Source organism: Cetorhinus maximus, chromosome 26 (genome assembly GCF_964194155.1).
Source record: "Cetorhinus maximus chromosome 26, sCetMax3.hap1.1, whole genome shotgun sequence".
NCBI classification, from domain to species: Eukaryota; Metazoa; Chordata; class Chondrichthyes; order Lamniformes; family Cetorhinidae; genus Cetorhinus; species Cetorhinus maximus.
This window is the reverse complement of record NC_135904.1, coordinates 707,994-731,215: the sequence shown is the minus strand read 5'-3', so window position 1 is coordinate 731,215 and position 23,222 is coordinate 707,994. Positions and strand designations below refer to the sequence as shown.

Sequence of the window (23,222 nt, the reverse complement as noted above, 5' to 3'; positions counted from 1 at the left end):
ACCTTACCAAACAACTTGGAAGTAAAAAGCCACAGGTGTGCCCTACAGCCTGGGGGAACAAATAATCTTTAACCTCGCAGTTTATTTAGGCTCTTTGACATTTTAGCAAATACCTCCCTCCAGGTGGCACAAGTAATAATTCTAGTCATTTAGCAGCACCCACACAAAGGAATCTGTTTGTCCTGTCTTCAGTGAGCACCCCCCAAGGTGAGCTTTGAGTCTGACCGAGTGAAGTTGTGCTTTCTTCTTCCCCAGCTTTAGTGCCATTACTTGCTGCCTTCTAGGCACAGTTGGCACTTAAATATTCAAAATTCTGTTTAAGTGTAATCAAAAAATATTGGTAACAGGAATTATACAGCCACACAGTGTTCCCATCTTACCTTTTGGCCCCAGTGTTCTGTTGGAAAGTGCAGGATAAACAGTGCCATTCAAAGGCTGCACGGACATTCCTGTTAGTTTAGCTGCATGCACCAGTTTTACACTGATGCTTGCATGAACGGATATACAAATGAGCACACCCTGGAAATTTCCATGTATTTCCCTTTCCAGGCCGGCAGAAGTGAAAAAAGGCACATCAAAACAATTCTTTTACAATGAATAGGGACTTTCTTGCTATCTGAATATTGAGATTTCTATTATTTTGTAAATCTGAAATATGTTCTACAAATGAGCTTTGATTATGCAGTGTCTATTTAAATTTGCAGATCAAGGGTCAAGTTGCAACTGTTCTAAGTTGTGACTATAACTAATACTGTCAACAAAGCAAAAATTGGATCCTCTGCAGGTTTATTACTCATTGTTCATCATTGTACTAATAATGATGCCTGTAACACTATTATAAGTATACTTTTGCTAAAAGATACTGTAAGGGGTCTAGTAACTGAACTCAAAAGTGAACATTTCTTAAATTGTTCCATTGGCTAGCCATGAGAAACCATATTGCTCTAAGCCATCTTTAAACAAAAATATTTGCTTTATTAATCCACAATCAGTTCCGCCTGTCAAAATTTGTTTTGGGAGGGCAATAAATATCAAGTAATGCAGTTCAGACCATCTCTGAATCTCTTCCAAGTTAAACGTGTTTACATGGCTTCACCAAGGGAAACTATGCAAAGCTTGGGACACTCTGCCTCTTGTAAATCAATATTCTTCCCTAACCCCAGATCCGAACTGATAACGTTCTTACCTGTCCGTTTACAGCCTGGCACAGCTTTTTCCTGGCACCATCTGATCTGCAAAAGAAGAAAGTGATAAATAATTAGAAATAATTCTTCACATGGAGGGAGATGTGAAAGGTCCCATTGGCACTATTTAGAAGAAAAGTCAGGGAGTTACTTCTCTATGTCCTGACTGATATTTATCCCTTGACCAACTCCTAAAAACACAATGGCCAAAATTTTTCGGATGAGGGGGTCTCGCTTCCCGCCATCCGAAGAGTTGGCGGTGAACGCAGTCCCACCAACTCCGTGTGCCCCTCAGCCTTTTCACGCTCGAACAAGTGTTAAGTGACTGCAGGCGGCACTTCCACCCCTCACTCAGTAGGAAGTCCTGCCTCAGATTGGCCAATCAGATTGGCCGGCAGCTCCCTCGTCCCTGCGGTGACGGCGCTGCAGTGGATAGAAGAAGAAATGCAGGAGGACACCTGTTGGATCCTATTCGCCAGTTTGTTGGGACTTATGGATCCTGGTTACACACTTCTTGTGGGTTGGTCGAGTTGGTAAAATAGACAGAGTTGATCAACAGACACTTCTTAGGTGGAACACATTCTGTTTATTTGCAAAGGTACTCAGCAGCTACACTTGTGTGCTTTCAACTCAAACCCTGTCTCCATACTACAGACTACTGGCTACAGAGGTAGCCCATGCTACTCCTCTATTGGTTACTCAAGATCATGTGATCTTCCTTTATAACATCCTACTCAAAGGTACACTACACATTACATGAAGCCATAATTACCACAACATTGGAGCCTAAGGCCAGGCAGCAGAGGCTCAGGTAAGTTCAAGGGGTCCCAGGGTGGGGAGGATAGGGAAGGCTTGGGGGGGGTGTGAAGAGAGCAATCGGGATCACGGGGGAGAGGCCGGGCAGAAGAGGGAGGTCCACAGGCCACCGGACTTTAACGGTGGGGTGGGGGCGCCCATCTTCAGAAGGGCGCTTTTGATGGGGGCGCCACCAACCCTCCCCCTTGACCTTCCCGTCTGAGATATAACTGTTCTTTTTTGGGCTTCGCCCATTGAAGTTCTACCCTCCTGCCAGCCTAAAAATTGAGGCTGGGCAGGAAACGGTCCTTATTGGCTGCTTAGGAGCCTCATTTGGGGTAAGGGCAGGCTGCCCGTCCGAGGCCTTGCTGGCCCCAGCGTAAAGTCACTGTGGTCAGGGCAGATGGGAACCCGGAGGGAATCCTGTCGCTTCAATTTAATACCCCCCCCCCCCGCCCCCACAACCAACCTAAAATCCAGCTGGTGTGGGAGCGTAAAATTCTGGCCATTATCTGGTCATTGCTGTTTGTGGGACCTTGTTGTGTGCTGATTGGCTGCCCTGTTTCCATATGTTACAACAGCGGCTACATTTCATTGGTTGTTAGGTGTTATATCAATGCAAGTTTTTTTTTAAACAGAAGCTAAAGGACCAAGAGTTTGAGAATCCATTTAAAATAAACTCACCAGGAAGGGTGAACCTTATATGCAAGGCAGTGCAGCAACTTTTATGTTATATACCACAATTTATATTTTATTTGACATTCTTTACATATTATGATGAATATTTTGGAACGGTTTGGGGGACAAACTTGAGCGGAGGGATATAGCAGAGTATTAAAGGGGTCTTCCCCAAGGGTTCCATTAGTCTCCCAAAACACTGGCAAGATATCGGTCAGACCCCCTTTATGGTGAGCCTCCACCATTTCTACGCCACCTTGTGAAGGTCAGAACTTCTATATTCCCTTTACAAGAAAAATGACAAGCTAAGGGCAGAGTTTCCCATTACTGTGCCTCAGCTAGGACCCAGCGTCAATGTTGATTAATACGCTGAGTGATACTGAGGTGTACCAGCCTCTGCAACATAGCTAGTGGGAATCACTAACGTAGGAAGTGGCTTTAACCCTGAAAGAAGAAAGTCATTAAAAATATATATATATTATCTCTATGGGGTAGTTAGGAATAAGGAGCCAGGTTAGCTCGACCTCTGCCCCTTCATGGCCTGGCAGATGCCCAAGTTGCCTGGCATCTGGGGCACATAGGTGCTACTTCAAAGAGTCCCATTTAAATTAGCTGCACTCCTACTAATCCCCACTCACTAAATCATGAGTCAATTTATAAAAAATATGTTTATAATTTGGTTACACCTTATATAAGGGAAATCTTCCTCAATTCTTACCAAAGTATGAAAATCGGGCATTATTGCGCTTCCTAACATTTAGAACAAAGAAAAGTACAGCACAGGGACAGGCCCTTCAGCCCTCCAAGCCTGCGCCGATCATATTGCCTGTCAAACCAAAACATTTTGCACTTCTGGGGTCTGTATCCCTCTATTCCCATCCTATTCATATATTTGTCAAGCTGCCTCTTAAACCCCACTATTGTACCTGCTTCCACCACCTCCTCTGGCAGCAAATTCCAGACACTCACTACCCTCTGCGTAAAAAACTTGCCCCGCACATCTCCTCTAAAGTTTTCTCCTCTCACCTTAAATCTATGTTCCCTAGTGATTGATTCTGGGGTAGAGCCCATCTGGCCCTGGGGACTTATCCATCTTAATATTCTTCAAGACGCCTAACACCTCCTCTTTTTTGATCTCAACATGATCCAGGCTATCTACACACTCTTCCCTAGACAAATCAACCGCTAAGTCCTTCTCTTTGGTGAGTACTGATGAGAAGTATTCATTTAGTATCTCTCCCATTTCTTCTGGCTCCACACACACATTCCCACCTCTGTCCCTGAGTGGGCCTACCCTTTCCCTGGCTACCCTCTTGCTTTTTACATATGTATAAAAGGCCTTGGGATTTTCCTTAATCCTGGTTGCCAATGACTTTTCATGACCCCTTTTAGCCCTCTTGGCTCCTTGCTTAAGTTTCTTCCTACTTTCTTTATATTATCCACGGGCTTCATCTGTTCCCAGCCTTCTAGCCCTTACGAATGCTTCCCTTTTTTTTTTGACTAATCTTACAATATCCTTCGTTATCCAAGGTTCCTGAAACTTGCCATGCTTATCCTTCATCCTAGCAGAAACATGCCGGTCCTGAATTCTTATCAACTGATGTTTGAAAGCCCCCCACATGTCAGTTGTTGATTTGCCCTCAAACATCCGCCTCCAGCCCTAGATTCCTCAGTTCCTACCTAATATTGTTATAATTAGCCTTCCCCCAATTATGCACCTTAACCCGAGGACTCCTGTTATCCTTATCCACCAGTACCTTGAAACTTACTGAATTATGGTCACTTTTCCTGAAATGCTCCCTTACTGAAACTTCGACCACCTGGCCGGGTTCATTCCCTAATACCAGGTCCAGTATTGCCCCTTCCCTAGTTGGACTATCTACATATTGTCTCAGGAAAATAACTAAACCAGGAGTAAATTAGCACAAACTGCTCCTACCTCTCAGTCCCTTTTTCAATAGAGACTGAGGGGAGATTTCATTTCCCACTCTGGCTCCTTTCCAACCAACTTTCCATATAAATTGTTCCTTGAACTATAGCACACATTTTACACAGCCAGGGGTTTCAATCTTCTTTCATTTAGCCATTTTAGTGCATTGATTCTCTCTTGCTTTTTAATTTGTTTCCCTGTGTTTCTGTTTTTTCTCCTTTTTAGAAATGATGTTTTGTTTTCTTGTTTTCACATTTTTCATTTGTTTAATTTTCTTATTTTCCACTCATTGTTTGAATTAGTTTATTTTCATAAATCACAGGGGTTTAACATTAAAATGAAGACTAAAAGGCACCTTTATAACATTTCAAAATCAGGTACCAGGGTCAATATAAATTCATAAATGGCAGTATAACTTCAGGGCAAAGCTTCTATTTAACTCCTGAGTGTATTCGAGACAGGATGTCTGAAATCCCTCCTAAGAGGAAATTTTAGTTTTGAGTTCACACCGGATGCTGTATAATCCCAATGTAGACTGAATACGTATTTTGATAGTGTCTAGGTGACCCTTATAAATTTTTGTGTTTAATGTTTAGTAGGAAGTGGACCAATCAACTGTTCTCTCCTAATATTAAACGAAAGCTGGGGGGAGCACAGTGTTGCACTTGTGCTGTGTGCCTGAAGTCAATGCACAGTTGACAGTCTAACTCTAGTCTACCATTTAGCTATTAACTTCACATACATCAGTCTGGGAACAATTGTAGCAAAGTAACAGTAGTTTAGTCACACCCTAGTTTACGGTTTTCAGTAAAGAAAAGCCATAAGTAACACCAGCTAAAGAACTGTACCACTCTAGCCACTACCTCTATTTTTGACCACATATGGTCAGTGGCAAGAGTGCAATACCTAATTGTACTTTAACCTTTGTTGCTGATAATGTGGGCAACATTCTTTTGAATGGCTCTTCACAAAGGATGGGCAGCACAAAGGTACAATATAAAAGGGAGAGCAGTGTCTGGATATGGGTGTCTGCTGGAATGTTGGCCTCTTGAGTATGTGCGCCAATGTTCAAATGACTTATGCGTGTCCAACATTGAAACAGACGCTTAAGAGAAACGTAAGAAGCAGATTTTATGGCAACTGAATTTGCTAATCAGAGGGTTGGGCAAATCTTCAGAATAAGGAATCTCTGGGAAGAAACCAAAAAAAGTGAAGAAAAATTTAGATTTGCATAACCATATTGTTTTTAACTGAAAAATAGCCTCAAAATTTGGCTGTGAAGATGAATGAACCCTTGACCTCATGCTCCTGCTCACTGTCACAATCCAGTGACATCTGTTGGGCATTGGTGAGGACAGGGCTGAGTTCAACTGTGATGCCCTCAGCATGGTCAAACAGCCCGCTGACCCTCAACGTCTAATCTCACACATGAAAGGTGCCCATGTATAAAGGGACCAATTGCACTTGTGGACCTGTAGTACAGCCCATCCTGCCTTCAGAGCAGAGGGGAGAAAACCAAGAATGTAAAACGAAGTGAGAAGATGTCACTGTATCACTGGTTACTTCCTTCCCTGTCCCTTGTTCATGAACCTGTTAAAACCATTTTAACTGAAACGCCACGTCTATGACCATGTCCCTTTAACAGCCAGTCAAATCTAGCAAGTCCAACTCAGTAAAAGTTCACCTTCTGAGCAGCAACAAGCACTGGAATTCCCAGAAGAGAAGTTGTATTGACAAGTACTGTAACCTGATTCTTCCACCCCCTTATATTAATCAACGTGTTGAGGGTGAAAGGTCATAAATCTGGCTCAAACACCAAAATTCGCAAAGCTCCATTTCCCTTTCATTTAAATGGCAAACAGAACCTTTGATTTTAAATGTAGCTACTGGAAGCTGTCCAAAACTTCACTTTCTTTCTGGCTGCATATACATTCTGGCCACAGTCTCAGACTTGTCAAGCTTCCTTTACTGGCTAACTATCAGCTGCATCAGTTGATAGTTTATTGAAATAACAGAACCTGATGCTGGCAAGTGAGCATTCATCCTATATTCTCAGGCTGAATTTAAGTTTCATCACCATTTCTGTGCCTACTCTGGAAGAGGCACTGCGTGCAACCATTTAACATAGCAACCCCCGCCTGTCCCCATTTTAATTAGTCAAATTACTGTTATTACTAATTGGACACGAGCCAACAAGCTAGGTAGCTCTTTAATTATTTAAAATAACTTTAAAGCTCATAAATTCTGAAAACATCATTATATCAATTCGCAGAACCTGGTGATTTATTTGAAGCTAAACTTTGAAAAGACCACTTAAGCTCTTTTAGTGACATTGGCTGAGGGAGGAATGCTGGCTGAACATGATCTTCTTGGCTGCGTAATCAATAACAACTACATTTCAAAAATTATTCATTGCTTGTGAAGAGCTTTACCACACCTCAAGGATGTGAGAAAGCACTATATAAATGCAAATGCTAGGGGCTGAATTCGCCGGTCGGCGAGCGGGGGCGGGGCCCACTCACCGACACATAAAGTGACACGCGGGCATCATGATGTCGGGCGTGTGTCCCGATGTCACCGCGTGTCATTTAGATTTCCAGTTCGGCGGGTGCTCAGCCAAGTCGACTGCGCGTCCGCCAAACTGTCAAAGGCCTATTACGGCCTGTTAAAAACTAATTTAAGCAATTAAATGAGCTGCCTGTCCAACCTTAAGGTTGTGGGGCAGGCGAAGAGCCCAGGCGGCTTTCGCATTTTTCATGAAACCTCATCCACGGGCGGGATGAGGTTTTGTAAAGGGTTTTAAAATTCAATAAAAAATTTTTAAATAATTTTTTGACATGTCCCAGCTCATGTGATAGTGTCACATGAGGGTACGTTTTAGAAGTTTTTAAATACTTTATTTCAGTTTTTAAATGTCAAACTGATCTCCCTGAGGCACCTCTGTGCTTCAGGGAGATTTCTGCGCCCTTTCGCGCGCAGGCCCCAGCTCAGGGAATCCTCCCCTGCCCGCACAGGGAGCACACAGCGCTTCTGGGTAAACTGGAGGGGCCTCAACTGGCCTGCCCACTTAAAATGGCAGCGCAACCCTGATCGGGGGCGCTGACTGGGTTCGCGCCCACCCCGTACAACCCCGCCGACGGTCCCCCTAAGTTTTTTTTAGAGTTAACATCTCACACGCGGGTTTTTGAAATAAGATATTTCTGATACACTTTTTATTTAAAAAGGAAATTAAACGTGGGTATCAGCCTCCCTGCAAAGTGCCACAAGTGGTAAACATTAACCCAAAATAAAACCATAAGCGATGATCAAGTTTGACTGACTCAAAGGTATTGAAATAGTCTAAGATAAATAAGTATAGCAGATCTTGTTTGTAAGTGACAATTAAACACTTTTAATTTCTATTTGATACTTGTTCTGTAGTAGGGCCATAAGCCGATTAAAACACCATCTACACATTGTCCATCACTGTTTAAGTTAACTAAATGTCTTTGATGAATGCACCAGATTCTCAAAATATGGTTAGAGTCTTGGATCATAACCTCTGCCTCCAATTGGTTTTTTTTTGCTGGTTTTCATTTTTATACCGTTTCATTCTTTATTCCTTCATGTTGCACTTGAACAGCTGATATTCAGCCATTCACATTTTGTCTGGACACATTTTTTGTTTTTTCACTATACCCTTTATCACTCCCTTAGCTTTTGTGTGATTAAACCTTTTGTCATTTAATCTGTCCTGCCCTTCACCCCATCAGAGACATTTGCTTAATGTTTTTCCTCCCCCTCTCCCTTTTCACTTGCTCAAAGCCTCAAAGGTACATTTCTGTCTTTCCTCAGTTCTGATGAAAGGCCATTAACCTGAAATTTTAACTCTGTTTTATCTCTCCACAGATGCTGCTTGACCTGCGGTATATTTCCAGCATTTTCTTTTTCTATTTATGGCTAAAGTCTTGTTTATATTAGACCGTGTGGTCTGTTTCTTCTTTAAAGTCCTGAGTTTATCAGCAAATAAAATCAAATTCTAAATAAGTTAGCAATCTAACAAACAAATATAACTCTCTAATCCTATATTACACAATAACTATAAATCTGCCTCACGCTCTTTTTAAATTTCTAAACTGTCCTCAAATCTAAAACCAACTGCCAATTAAAAGCCAAACTTTGGACCTCGACTTTCAAGGCTAATTTATTTCCCACTGAGTAAGAAACTTTCAATTCACATCCAAGTGACGGGTCTGAAAAAAAAACAATCAAATCCAAAGTTTTCTACACTCTGCCTGGAATTTCAGCCTTACAGCCTTTATATTAATGGTATTAGCTCAGCCTTTTTCTTTTTAGAAAGGACCGGCGACCTCGGCTGCTCTTCTAGATCGCTGTGGTTCTGGATCGCTGTGGTTCTGGATCGCTGTGGCTCTGGATCGCCGTGGCTCTGGATCGCTGTGGCTCTGGATCGCGGTGGCTCTGGATCGCTGTGGTTCTGGATCGCTGTGGCTCTGGATCGCTGTGGTTCTGGATCTCTGTGGTTCTGGATCGCTGTGGTTCTGGATCGCTGTGGTTCTGGATCGCTGTAGTTCTGGATCGCTGTAGTTCCAGCTTGTTAGTGGGGTCTGGTCTCCTTTGTACAACCATTATTGACACCTGCTTTCAATGCATACAGTACAGCGCTAATGTTCTGTTATCACTGCTACAGAAATAAAAGTGAAAGGTAGGAAGTTGTGTTTTCTTCTTTCTGCACTAAACTTACACCCTCGAGGCATCACACATGTATAATCATACTCACTGGAGAATCCAGACCTATTATTATAACTGTAAGCAGACACCTCAAATGGATTAAGCAATCAAATGTCTCTTATTCTTCTCACAGTATCAGGGGTTTAGACTTCATTATAATGTATTCTCACCAAAAAGCATTATTTGCCATCAGCCTCATTCTTTGCTCATTAAGGTAGGTTCAAAGTAACAAAACTGATTCTTTTATTTGGAGATGGGTGAACATTTCAACAAAATTCCAGCAATGTCTAGATTGCATTAGGGATATTAAACATTTCATTTATATTCAAGTGTAATTTGATGCATTTTGGGGCAAAAGGATTGATTAAAGAAAAATAGACTTGAACAGCTACATAACCTTTCAGGATGTCAAGATGTCTCAAAGTATTTTACAGCCAATTAACTACTGTACTTTTTTCCAGTCACTAAATCAACCAATTTACTCACAGCAATGAAATAAAATGATCCTTGAAGGTAGACAAAATGATCATTTGTTTGATTTTTTTGGTGCTGGTTGAGGGATAAATATTCACCAGGACACCTAACTTCCTTGATCTTCTTTGAATATTGCCATGGGATCTTTTACATCCACCTGAGAGGGTAAATGGAGCTGCATAAACATCTTAGCTGCTAGCCAGCACTTCTAACAGTCCAGCACTCCCTCAGTTTTGCACTGAGGTGCCAGCCTAGATTTTGAGCTTAAGGGCTAGATTTTCGCTACCAACATGGCAGACCTGCATCAGCTTAAAGGGCCTCGTTAGACCCGTTTTTTGCTCCGGGGGGCAAGAGTGGGATAGAGTTGGGGCTGCCAACCCCAGAAGCAAATCTTAGGCAGCCAAGGGGGCAGGCAAGTGCCAAGGCAGGCTGCTTAGAAGGCCCACCTTGATTCTTGGGGCTTGTCCCACCTGTTTTAGAAGCTGTTAGGCCCTCTAGACTTCACCCCTCCACCCATCCCCATTGCTCCTCCGTGCCAACTCATGACCCCCACCCACCCCCCCATGTCCTCTCAAGCACCCAAGGTCTCGCATTGCCAACATGACCTATCCCCCACATTCTGCCCATGATCTCTTATGCTCCCATGGCCTCTCATACCCCATGCCATCTCCATAGCCAGTCACCCAGTATGCACCCTGGGGAGACCTCAGAAGCCACGTGGAGATGAAAAAATTGCCCATTCATGAAACCCATTTAAAACTTAAAAATCTCAAAGTCAATAATCTCTTATAAAAACAAACTTCTACTCAGACCCCATATCAAAGGCAGCTGATCCTTTAATAGTTTCTTCAAACTTTCAATCAAGCTGGGAACTCAGAACCCCCAGCTGAGATAATTGTAGCTTCTGAAACTCAGTCATACATCCATAATGACATAATAATAGCCCTTGGGGAAATCAACAAAGAACTCTATTGAAATTGCATGAATAGATGATAATTTTTTTCTAACCTGCACTAAATGGCCTGTCCATCGAAGCGATCCAGAAGTCAATGTTTTTAACTCTCACTGACGGCTTCAGGCTTTTTTACCATGTTTAAAGTGTGGGGGATTTAAAAAAAGTTCAGATCATGACAATAAAACAGAGCTTATCCACCTTTCAAGTGCATTTACATCTACTCCATCAATTTGTGACTCTCACACTATGGGCTAAGGTCCTTAGAACAACAAAAATGGCATTTGTTTGAACTCAGCACTAAGTTTAAATGGCCTGGCTGAGTTCAGGTTTCACGCCTGTGGGAATCATGCCCCACCCATTTCTCCTGACAGCAAAATTTGGATCTATTGAGAATGGGAGCGGAACCTATACATTCAGGTCCCGTCTGCCATTTTTAAAGGTCCATGGAGTCTTTCCAACTCTGCGAAAATCCGGTCCTAAATTTGAGTGGGGCTCGAAACACAACCTTCTAACTTAGAGGCAAAAGCTGAGCTAATGCTGACAACGATATTTAACCATGAAAGAATTAAACAATGAAGTTCCTGACATGAGAAAATATCTGAAGTTAGTCAAGAATATATAACACCGGATAAATCTGCACTTTTGAAAAACTTGCTGTTTTCTTTCTAAGCACAAAAAATCTTTCTGCACACTTCTTGCATTCTATAACATCTGCAAAATCATTTTCATATGTTTGTAAGAATAATATACTACTGAACAAAATTTGAGAAATGCATAAAACCACAGAAAGTATAATGCATTTTTGTATCCAAAGTGAGGGATATCAATGGAGAATAGAACACTTTGGTCACTCAGTAGCAGTATCAAGCACTCCAAGGTCTGGAATTTTAAAAGGTGGGGTTGTTCACTTTGGCAGGATTAATAGAAAAACAGAATATTACTTAAATGGAGAGGTAGGGTAGAATGCATAGCTAGATTTCAGACTCGCAATTTGGTGGTGATAAAACTATCTTTAATTTTTTTGTAATTCTTGATGGGAAGTACCTGGTCTCAAAGGAAAATATGTCCAGGATGATAATTAACACTCAATCATCCTGGCAATGGTTGTGGTGGATAGGATAGCTTTACCAAATTGCTTGCTAAAAAAGAGAGCCTAGTAAATTATTTCCATGTGTTATTTATTTCTCCTTTGGCTCCACTTAACTTTTCCAGTCTTTCATTTCCCAATCTGTTTGGTTATTTCTTTACCCTGCTTGCTTTCATTCTTTTTTTGAATTACTTCATATTTTCACCTTTATTTCTTTTCCCAAGCTCTATTTTTTGGCCTGTTGGCTTTTCACACACTTGCTCATGTTTCTCTTCTGTTATGATGCAGCAGATGATGTGTACCAGGCAGACCAAATCCATGAGGGAAACTTGGTTGCGCTATCACAACAGCTTTGCAATTTGTATTTATTACGAGATGCATGCACTGAATTCAGAAGTAATAAGTCCACCAAGACCTTTAGAGATTTAAAAAAAATAAAATTGAAGTATTTATTAACAAAATAAAAGATGTCAAGCACATGCATAAGACTACAATTACTACTATAATAACTCCTAAAATTCCCAATTAACCTGACTCCCGGTTATACTTGCTTTAAGACAATGGTCCAAAAATAGATTTAGATTTTAAACAGATCCAGCAAGTTAACAAAATACCCTGGACCGTGGAATTCCAAATGGCTTTTCTCCAGCTTCAGTTTCAGTAGACAGCAGACTTATGCACAAATGCTGGAGACATTCCTGTTAGATCTTACATAGCTGCCTCCTTTCACATAGCCCTTCATTCTCATTTATATATGTTTCTCTCTTTTTAATATGTAAATTCTATTGTTTCATATGTCTTTGAAACTGTATCTTCCTCACAATATAAAAACTTTCATGTTGCCACTATTTCTGTAACCTTTGGAAAAATAAACACATTCCTTAGCCTTGCTTATCTGGCTAGTTGCAAACAGACCAAGATCCCTTTGAAATCCAAATCTCCCTTCATTTATCTAAAAATGCAAATTCCCTTCACACTTTACATGCTAAGCTAGCATCCATAACAAAAAATAAAAAATACCTGGAAAAACTCAGCAGGTCTGGCAGCATCGGCAGAGAAAAGTACAGTTGACGAGTCCTCATGACCCTTCAACAGAACTAAGTAAAAATAGGAGAGGGGTGAAATATAAGCTGGTTTAAGATGGGGGGGGGAGAATCCGCATCCGCAGTTTTTTGTTTTTATATAAGCCAGCATCCATGTTTACTCATTAGCATGTCAAGCACCGAGCTTCTTTTGATGAGTTAAAGCTTGTATCTGCTTGACTCCAAATGTCATTAAATCACACACAGATAGACCCAACTATACTTACCTCTATAAACCGACATCACAATAAACCAGAAAAAATATCATGAAAATTATTATACTTTCATGACACTTCCCATTTGTACTTTTATCTTTCAACCCCAAGCCCAACAATAAAATGAAGTAGTACCAGCTTTTTGCTGGTTACTGATTCACAGGTCCTGGCTGCAAGGAAGGTTGAAGATTATATGAAATTCCACAAGAGCAATGAAAGCTTATATATGGGCTTCTCAACAATGTGTCACTCTATCAGTCCTGCCATTCAATGAGAAACATCAACATTAATCCCCTAAATTAGCAAAAGTCAAGAATAATCTGAAGGGACAGAGTCCTGCACGGCATTGATAAAAATGCAGAAACTCTAGTGCATTCCTTCTCTGGAAGGCCACTTGGGCAAAGACATTTTTAATCTTGGAAACAAATACTAATGATGGGTTTGTACATCTGTCTCTGAACATAGACTGTTTGGAGCTAATCTGCCATGCACTGCAGCTATGATAAGTGACCATGCTGGCTAAAATTAAAATGGGTAATGATACCAGGCCATTTGTTCCATTTTTAGAGAGTCAATAATGAACACATAGGGAAGCTGGGGCAGGGGGGTGGGGCAGGGGGGTGGGGGGCAGAGTGGGGGGGTGGCAGTGGGTGAATTTCCGATCATGGTGTAAACTGTCTGGATAGTGAGAGGGCATCTGCCACACTTGCACTAAATCCTTCTCAGAGCTGTGGGAATTCCAACAGCTCCTCACTTCAATTATTCCCTGAATAGGGAATATAGGATATAGGATATAGGGCACTAAGCAAACAGAAGCGGGTAAGATGATTTTGAAAGGCCAGGAGAACTCTTCTCCCTCTTCCTAACTCCGTAAGAGTCATTGGTACCTTTTTTGGTTATAATTTTTCAAACAGCCTACAGTGGCCCCCCACCCCCTTTAAGAAAGCACTTCACCTGTTGGTAGTTGAAGTTGTACAGGGTCCTATACACAGTGTAGGACACTGATTTAAAAAAAGCTTCTGCCTTTTTCCAGAGGGGGTGAGGGGGAAAAACACTGGTCACCCATTTTGAGGCCCATTCCAAAATGGATTCAAGTAAGCCTCGGGCTGCCGTTTTACCCCTGAATCGGATGGAGAAAAAAAAATCACCTCCAATATGAGGACAGATTTGGTGTCTTCCCCAAGCAGCAGAATAAAACAAATGTTGCTTTTATAAGAGGAGCAGAGCCAGGAAACAGGCGTTTTCATTTTATTAAGAAAAGAGTTGTTAAAATTTCAAATTACAGCGCTGTGTTCTTACTCAATGATACATTACTCCCATGCACAGGTTTTAAAATGGTCCCTAGGAAAGGTAGTTTTCCCATACTCATTAATTATAATCAACCTATTTTCCACATTAAGGTGTCGCTACTTTCGTTGTGAGAGGCCTTTGAAAAGTCCGCACCAAAATATTCGTGAACCAACACAAAAGTCACATCGTCTAGCATTGAGTCGTGCTTTACATCACAGAGACTGAGTTCAGGCCGGAAACTACCAGACATTTAAATCTGTCACTCCCACATAAATGGAATAAGAATATCGACTGACACAGCAGGTAGGCGCGGCAGTATAACCATCAGACATAGTGGCTTGTGATAAGCATGCTTCCTGTCAACCCAGACATAGCCACAGTGACATTATGAGAAATCTACAACCCTGTCTGCCCACCCTCTCAGCTTTTCTTAAGAGAGGAGGAGTAAGATGCAGGGCAGCTTAAGTCCATAAGGAAGATACAAGGCAAAACAAGACTCTTTTTTTGAAGGAGGGCTGATTTGAAAGAAGAGTAAATACTTTAATTAAACAAAGATTCTTTTTCAAGCCAGTACAGAATAATTGAAGATATTAACATGTGAGTGCTGAATGTCTGCATATTTAATGCCTGCTATGCATCTTATTGAAGATAAAATAAACAGGTTAGCCTATTAAAATATTGTTATGCTAATGTCTGTATAATGTAATTTCAAGTCCATTGTATCTCAATTTCAAGTTACAATATCTACAGTATACCGTATAGTTGGAAAACCCAAATGCATCTTTAAAAGATTGAGGTGGACACTTATAATAATGGCAGAGTGACAGTATAATAGAACCATTTGAGAAAATGGGGCATTATCCAAGCATTCACTGTATGGGTTTTAATAGAGTGAAGGTGTGAACTGTACATTGGGGTCATTCAATCCAGAAAGGTTCCTTTCTTAAGTTTCCCTGAGGAAGGCTGTCTTTACCAAGCTGTCTGTGTCACAGCTCTGATTTTATGGAAGAACTCTAATAAGTGTGAGCCGTGGTTCCCTTGATAAACGAGGAAGGAAACTACATCTGGCTCAGGGAGTAGGAGTCTGGCGTTTGGGCAGCCACTCCTGTTGTTTTCAATGGGAGAAGCCTGCACTGTACTGGCATAATTCCTCCATCTTCGCTGCCTAAGCTGCAAAAGCAATGATATTTATTTTTACACCGAATGTATGTTATTTTCTTACAAAAATAGCAGACTTAATTCAATAATAAAAGAATGTGTCCTTCAAATATTTATTGCATTGCAAAATATTTTGACATCCATTGTGCTTGGCCCAAACCCGCAGTTTGATCTCAGTCCCAAGTACATGGTGTGGGGAAGGTAATATATTAAAGGCTCTTTATCAAATCTGTATGTTTTTAAATAGGCACAGCGCCTAGGAAAACGTGGGTTGAAAACACTGCTGCAAATGGAAAAGATTTTGCCAATTTTATAATTAAGAGAAGTACATTGCTAAACTCCTACTGGTGACTAGGCAGAGTAACATCACGGGTTGCAATTGACTTGAATCTGACCTGTACCTTGACCTCAGGACACACATTTCTAAAGACCCTTGCTTTGATGCAAGTGCAGAGTTCCTTACTTACCTGACGAACTTTCTGATGAGAGGTCACCAACCTGAAAAGGTAACGCTGGGTGGCATTTAATGGAGGCGACAGGGATCTCGCCCACTGGCTCGAGAGAGCCCAGTGTCACCTCTTTTCAGGAAGGCCTGCTGCACTGTGTGCCAATCAGGCACTTAACAGGGCAGCGGCAGGCTTTCCTGGGATCGAGGATCCTGGAGGAAGAGGTCCCACCCACCGGGAACTGCTGGCCAAACAGGTTGGCAGCTCTTCATTGATCATCAGCGCCACTGGGGAAGTAGTGGCAGCTGCTGAGAATGCACTCATCCGGGGCCTTGGATCGTCAAGGTAGGACCTGACTCCTCAGTTATACTGCAGCAAAACAACTCAGACAATGGAAATAGGAAATGCAGAGCAGGTCAGGCAGCATCTGTGGAGAACCATCAAGTTTTACTTGAACGTATTAACTATTTGCATACTTGAATGTTTCTTCTCCCCACAGATGCTACCTAACCTGCTGTGCATTTCTGATATGTTCTATTTTTATTCCTGAATTATACTGTTACCTTTCACAGCGATGAACCATCTCACATGAACATGCAAGTGTATAACTGCACCCACTGATTAGTGTTATTTTGATCAAGTTTTGTCTAAAGGTGGAAATATTTCTTACACCACATTTTAACTGGGACTGCCTTTGCTTTAATGTATTTTGATGATCCGACAGATATTTGAGGCTAAAGGTACTTAAAGGCTTAAAACTTTTAAGATAATCAATAACCTATCTTGTATTATTTGCTTTTTAAGTACATTTTTAAAAAACGGAAACAACTTATACTTGTAAAGTGCCTTTAATTATTAAAACGGCCGAAAGCACTTCACAGCATTAAAAACAAAATGTGACACCAAGCCCCATAAGGAGATATTAGATCAGATGGGCCAAAAGCTTGGTCAGAGATGGGTTTTATGGAGTGTCTTAAAGGAGTGAAGCGAGGTAGAGAGCAAGAGATTTGTAGGGATGGAATTCCAGAGCTTAAGGTCTAGGTGACTGAAGGCACGGCCACCAGCAGTGGAGTAATTCAAATCAGGGAAATGTGACAGAGGTCAGAAACAGAAGAGTGCAGATATCTCGGAGGGTCGTAGGGCTGGAGGAGATTACAGAGATAGGGAGGGGCGAGGCCATGGAATGTTTGAACACATGGATTTGAATTTTAAAATCAAGATGTTGCTTGACAGAGAGCCAATGTAGGTCAGCCAATACAGGGGTGATAGGGGAGCCAATTGGTACAAATTAAGACACAGGCAGCGGAGTTTTGGATGACCACAAATTTACGGAGGGTAGAATGTGAGAGACCAGCCAGGAATGCGTGGGAATGGTTAAGTCTAGAGGTAACAAAGGCCTAGATGAGGGTTTCAGCAGATGAACTGAAATGGGGTGAGGTCGAGCAATGTTACAGAGGTGCAAATAGGCGGCCTTAGTGATGGCGCCAATATGAGATTGGAAGCTCATCTCAGAATCAAAGGTGACACCAAGTTTGCGAATAGATTGGCTTAATCTCAGCTAGTTGCCAGAGAGAGGGATAGAGTCGGTAGCTGCGGAATGGGGTTTAAAGTGGGGACCAAAAACAATGCAGTGGCTTCTGTCTTCCCAATATTTAAGTGGAGGAAATTCCTGCTCATAAAAGCACTGGATGTCAGGTAAGCAGTCTGATAGTTCAGCAACAGTGGAGGAGTCGACAGAGGTTATAGTGAGGTAGAGATGGATGTTGTCAGCGAATATGTGAAAACTAATACTGTGCTTTTGGGTGATGTTGCCAAGAGGCATCTTGTAGAAGAGAAACAGGAAGGGGCCAAGAATAGATCCATAAAAAAGTTACGGCACAGAAAGAGGTCATTCAGCCTATCATGTCTGCACCCGCTGAAAAAAACTAGCCGTCCATTCTCGTCCCACCTTGGAGGACAGTTGGAGGTGACAGTGTGGGTGCAGAAAAAGAGGCGTTTGCAAGTGGCACTTCGGCTATGATTAAATAGATAAGAATGGAAGAAAGTGGGAGCAGTCACACCCAGCTGGATGACAGTGCAGAGGTGTTAGAGGAGGATGGTGTGGTCAACTTTGTCAAATACTGCAGATAAATTGAGAAGGACAAGGATGGAAAGTTTACATCTGTCATAGTCACATGTGACTTTGATAAGAGCTGTTTCATTATTGCTGCAGGGGTGGAAACCTGATCGAAAGGATTCGAACATGGAGTTCTGGGAAAGAAGGGCGCTGATTTGGGAAGTGACAACACATTGAAGAGGAAGGGGAGGTTGGAGATGGGACAGTAGTTTGCAAGGATGGCGACACCGAGAGATGACAATGGCAAAAGAGAGACATCTGCTGAGAGAACCATTAACAATATCAGCAAACATGGGGGCCAGGAGTGCAAGTTGGGTGATCAGCAGTTTAGTGGGAACAGGGTCAAGGGGGCAGACGATGGGTCTCAAGGTGAGCTCAGAAAGGATCATGCATAACTAAGAGGGAAATTTGTAGGACGGAAAATCTTTTTTTTATTCATTTACAGGATGTGGGCATCGTTGGCTAGGCCAGCAATTATTGCCCATCCTTAATTGCCCTTGAGAAGGTGGTGGTGAGTTGCCTTCTTGAACTGCTGCAATCCCTGTGGTGTAGGTACACCCACAGTGCTGTTAGGGAGGGAGATCCAGGATTTTGACCCAGCCACAGTGAAGGAACAGCGATATATTTCCAAGTCAGGACGGTGAGTGGCTTGGAGGGAAACTTCCAGGTGGTGATATTCCCATGTATCTGCCTTCTTTGTCCTTCTAGATGGTAGTGATCGTGGGTTTGGAAGGTCTACCTAAGGAGACTTTGGCGAGTTTCTGCAGTGCATCTTGTACACACTGCTGCCACTGTTCATCGGTGGTGGAGGGAATGAATGTTTATGGAACGGGTGCCAAGCAAGCGGCTGCTTTGTCCTGGATGATGTTCAGCTTCTCAAGTGTTGTTGGAGCTGCACTCATCCAGGCAAGTGGAAAGTATTCCATCACACTCCTGACTTGTGCCTTGTAGATGGTGGACAGGCTTTGGGGAGTCAGGAGGTGAGTTACTTGTCACAGGATTCCCAGCCCCTGACCTGCTCTTGTAGCCACAGTATTTATATGGCTAGTCTAGTTCAGCTTCTGGTCAATGGTAACCCCAGGATGTTGATAGTGGGGGATTCAGTGATGGTAATGCCATTGAAAATCAAGGGGTCTATAGTGCAAGTTTTAAACTTGTTAACAAAATTTAAACACCTGGCAGGGGTACATTCTGGCTGTCTATTTAAATACATCTCCCCAGACGCTCCTAATTAGTGAAAAATGCCAACCATTTAGAAATATCTGATGGCTACAACTCAAAACAATACAAGTTCTTCATTTTCAGTCAATAGATCTTCCAGTCCAAATTGGAAATATCAACCAGCGTTGTGGCAGATTTTTATGTTTCTGTGCCCAGATGTATTAGAATGCTTGGACATCAGAGTTTAACCTCAAAGAGTAAGCAATCCATACTAACGCCCTGGTGCAGTGCTGAGGAATACCACACTTTTGAAAGTGCTGTCATTTAGAGATGTTAAACCAACTGAGAAACCTTCTCCTTCTTCAGGTGGACATTGTAATTCTGTGTCCCAATTAAAGATTCACAAAGTTCCTTCAGGTTTCCTGGTCAACATCCCTTTATTAGCTATCTGTCTGTGTGTTCATGATTTGTGCAATTTGCCTGAATCACACCAGGTGCCGTACTGCACGTCAGAATGCAGCTAAAATTAAATTGTACGAGGATGGTGCAGAAATTCAAGTCTTTCTTTCTAAAGGTAAAAGTGTACTATTTCTGCTTGCAAAAATTTCTAGTAGGTTAAAATAAATTATTTGTATCGTCACCTAAAGCATAGAGACCAGAATCAATCACAGGAATGTCAAGACACGGAATTTTGAGACCTTTTGTAATTATTTGGTGCTCTAGTGGGTTCACCTTGCTTAAGCACAAATAACAAAAGGCCATGACAGTGCAACAGAATTATCCTCCCAAACGCAGGTTAACCATTTCCCCATGGCCAGATTTAAGAGGGTCGGCTGAAGGTAATATTACACTTGCAGGAAAAATGATTTCCTTGTACTTTACAGAGTCACTGTGCTGCACATTTGCTGACAGGAACATTGCCCATGGTGGGCATTCAGGAATCAGGGTCAGAAGGTCCATTACATTACACAGACTCTAGAAACAATGATCCCAGTGTTCCTGCTAGAAAATATTGCAAACAGGCCTTTTAATAAGGGTGGATTCATCGGGTGATATTTCATAAACTGATCTCAACAGTAGCACTTTCTGCTTAAACTGGGTCAGTGAACAAACTATTAAAACCCAGACTTAGAAAGATGAAGTGAGCCTTGAGAAATTAGTTTTTAAAAAACACACAATAAATGTTGTCTATAGCTCATTTTAGGGGTCTTGTGGTGCAGTGGGTACTGTCCCTGCCTCTGAGCCAGAAGCTCAAGTTCCCCTCCAGGACTTGATGGCCAAAGAAGGTGTTCATAATGTGGCCAAACAGGTTGAGTATCAACATGTAAATCCTTCCAACATATGCAATGGCAGGTAAGAGTGGGAGAGATTCCTGGTCAACCATGTGATCCTCTATCATAACCATCTGTAGCTCCAGCCTAAAACGTGTGTAAAAATGCATGTTACCACAGCTACTTGGACTCTCTGAGTGAACTGTAAGCCACCACCACCATAGTTCAATTACGGTTCCCCATGGGTGAGTCTGCAGGTAGAGGAACCCATAAAATTCTGCGGGTGACTTTCTCACTGCCTACCTACCCATTCCCCAAATTATTTTACAGGCTGTGGATGAGGCCTGGGGCAGCCCGCCTGCCCTCGCCCCAATGTAGGCCTTATTTAAGGCCACTCTCTGCCCTGGGTGCAATCTTTTGGCCAGCAGGAGGAGGTCAGCAATGGCAGAGGGCAGTCCGGCAGGTTAGCCTGCTCGGGCCTCAGGAGGGTAAAGGGGGTGGGGGTTGGGGAAGTCTCTCCTTCACGGGGCCCCTTTTTCAGTTGGGTGCGTCCTCCCACAAGGTCTTTCCACAAGGGACCCCCACCCTCCTTGACTCCCCCCACCTCGAGGTCTGCTGTTCTGGCACTGCTGAGAACCCCCCTAGACTTACCTTTCATCCAACTCCCAGTGGCATCACTGGGAATTAGGGAGCTGTCAGCCAATCAGATGATTGGCAGCTCTCGGAGGCAGGATGTCCCCCCTGGAGATCGGGAAGGCCCGTTTCCAGCCAATGAATGCCCCTCAGAGCGTTAAACGACTGAACGGCAGCCATCTGGAGCGGCTGTGAGTTCTCCGACCACTTTTCCAGTGTGGGATGGGAAAGCTCACCACCCTTTAAACTCTGCCCCTTTTTTCTTTGGGGAGAGTCTTGTAGATAGTGAGTGGCTTTTACAAAACCTTTAGTTCTAGTTTAATCATCTCTATAGTTGATAAGATAAATCCAGGTGTGGATTAAACCCAAGGAGATCGTTTCGAGAGAATGGGGTGATATTTTGTCCAAAATACTCTCTGTAATATGTGAGAATATGGCAATTCCTTTGCATATTTTCCACAGCTGCCTGGTTGGCGCATTGATGTACTTTAAAATATGAACCTTTGTTCTGCAAGATATCACTGAGTGGTTCATCTTGGTTGTGTATCTTGCTGGACCATTGTCAACAATGTTGGTGAAAATGATGTGAATGAACTTGTATTGCTCTTGTGCACCTCCTAGTGGCAAGCTGAAGAGCAGCAGAGCCCTTAAAAGGGGTCACCTAGTGACCAAGGAATCGTGTGGATCTGATTGAGAAGAGAGAATACAACTTACAAACTGAGAATAGAAATGCTGTTGTGCACAACTTGCTATATCATCTACTGTGAGCTCGCTTCACAATCTTTATCATCACCATTACAAAAGCAGAATACTGTGGAGGTTGAAAATCTGAAATATAAACAGAAAATTCTGGAAATACTCAGTAGGTCTGGATTAACTGTAGAGAGAGAAAAAGAGTTAACATTTCAGGTTAAAGCCCTGTTGTCAGATGGTACAGATCAGGCTTTAAGCAAGTACAGCGGCATAGAATGGGCTGGAGGGGAGGAAAGGACAAAAGGCAAGGTCTGTGATACGGTGGAAGGCAGGAGAGCTGAAATATCAAAAGGGATGATGATGAAAGGCAAAAGGTGATGGTAATGGAACAAGTGAAGTAATGAAAGACAGGTCTAGAGGCTGTGTAAACAGAAAAAGCAGAATCAACAACTGCCTTCTGAAAAAATGGGGGAAGAGGTTATGATCCGAAATTGTTGAACTCAACATTGAGTCTGGAAGGTAGTAACAAATGAGGTGTTGTTCCAGGAGCTTGATTGGAGCAGTGTAGGAGGCTGAGGACAGAGAGGTCAGAGTGGGAGTAAATTTACAGTAGTCTCCAGTGACCTAGCAGAGTGCAATTATAGCACTGCTTTTCCAAACAGATGGTCACGGCGTAGAGCATGAGGGCTGCTTGCTGAGAAAAATCTTACTGGATCAGAGGTTGGACAGCAGATGGAGGATACCACCTCCGCTAGACAGATAGGCCAAAATGAGATGGAAAAGGACCAACAAATGACTTTCAGGTAATTAGTTTATAATGAGTCAGAAGCGGAATATTAGTTTGTACTCTTCCATCGGCTAATCACTGAACTACACTATTGGATTGTCAAAACACATTCACTAAAAACAAATGTTCTAACCCTGAAGTTGAATAAAAACAGCTAAAGCATCCACAATGAATAGGAATTTGAAATTATTCTTGGCCCACAAGTCCCTATTTTCCATTGAAGTATTATTGTTTTGCGAATAACCTCACTTGTGGATTTGACCAGCAGAGCCCTCAGGAAATGTTCCAACTGGGCAGCTTGAAGCTGTTTAAACATGGGTGGAGGACCTAAAAAAAAATCTTCATTTGAGCAGAAAGACGGACAGACTTGTATTTATATTTCGCTTTCCATGCCCTCAGCACCTCCCAACCCACTTTGCAGTCAATGAGGTTATTTTGAAGTATAATTTGGCCAATTTGCGCACAGCAAGTTCTGACTAACAGTGGAGATGCTGACTAAGTAATGGTTGAGGGATATCTATTGGACTGATGCACAGAGA

The 23,222-nt window shown here is 42.3% G+C and overlaps 1 protein-coding gene across 6 annotated transcripts in view; it reads right to left on the bottom strand.

The window, feature by feature from the left end:
* The window catches only part of sema6d (semaphorin 6D), a 287,153-nt gene that overhangs the window by 158,525 nt on the left and 105,406 nt on the right, over window positions 1–23,222 (bottom strand). For all 6 annotated transcript variants that reach the window (XM_078529935.1, XM_078529931.1, XM_078529934.1 and 3 more), the window contains one exon: window positions 1,187–1,232. Coding sequence is in view for 3 of the 6 variants with exons in the window: in XM_078529931.1 (XP_078386057.1) it covers window positions 1,187–1,232 (46 nt within the window). In the remaining 3 variants the exon portion in view is untranslated. The remainder of the gene's footprint in view (window positions 1–1,186; window positions 1,233–23,222) is intronic.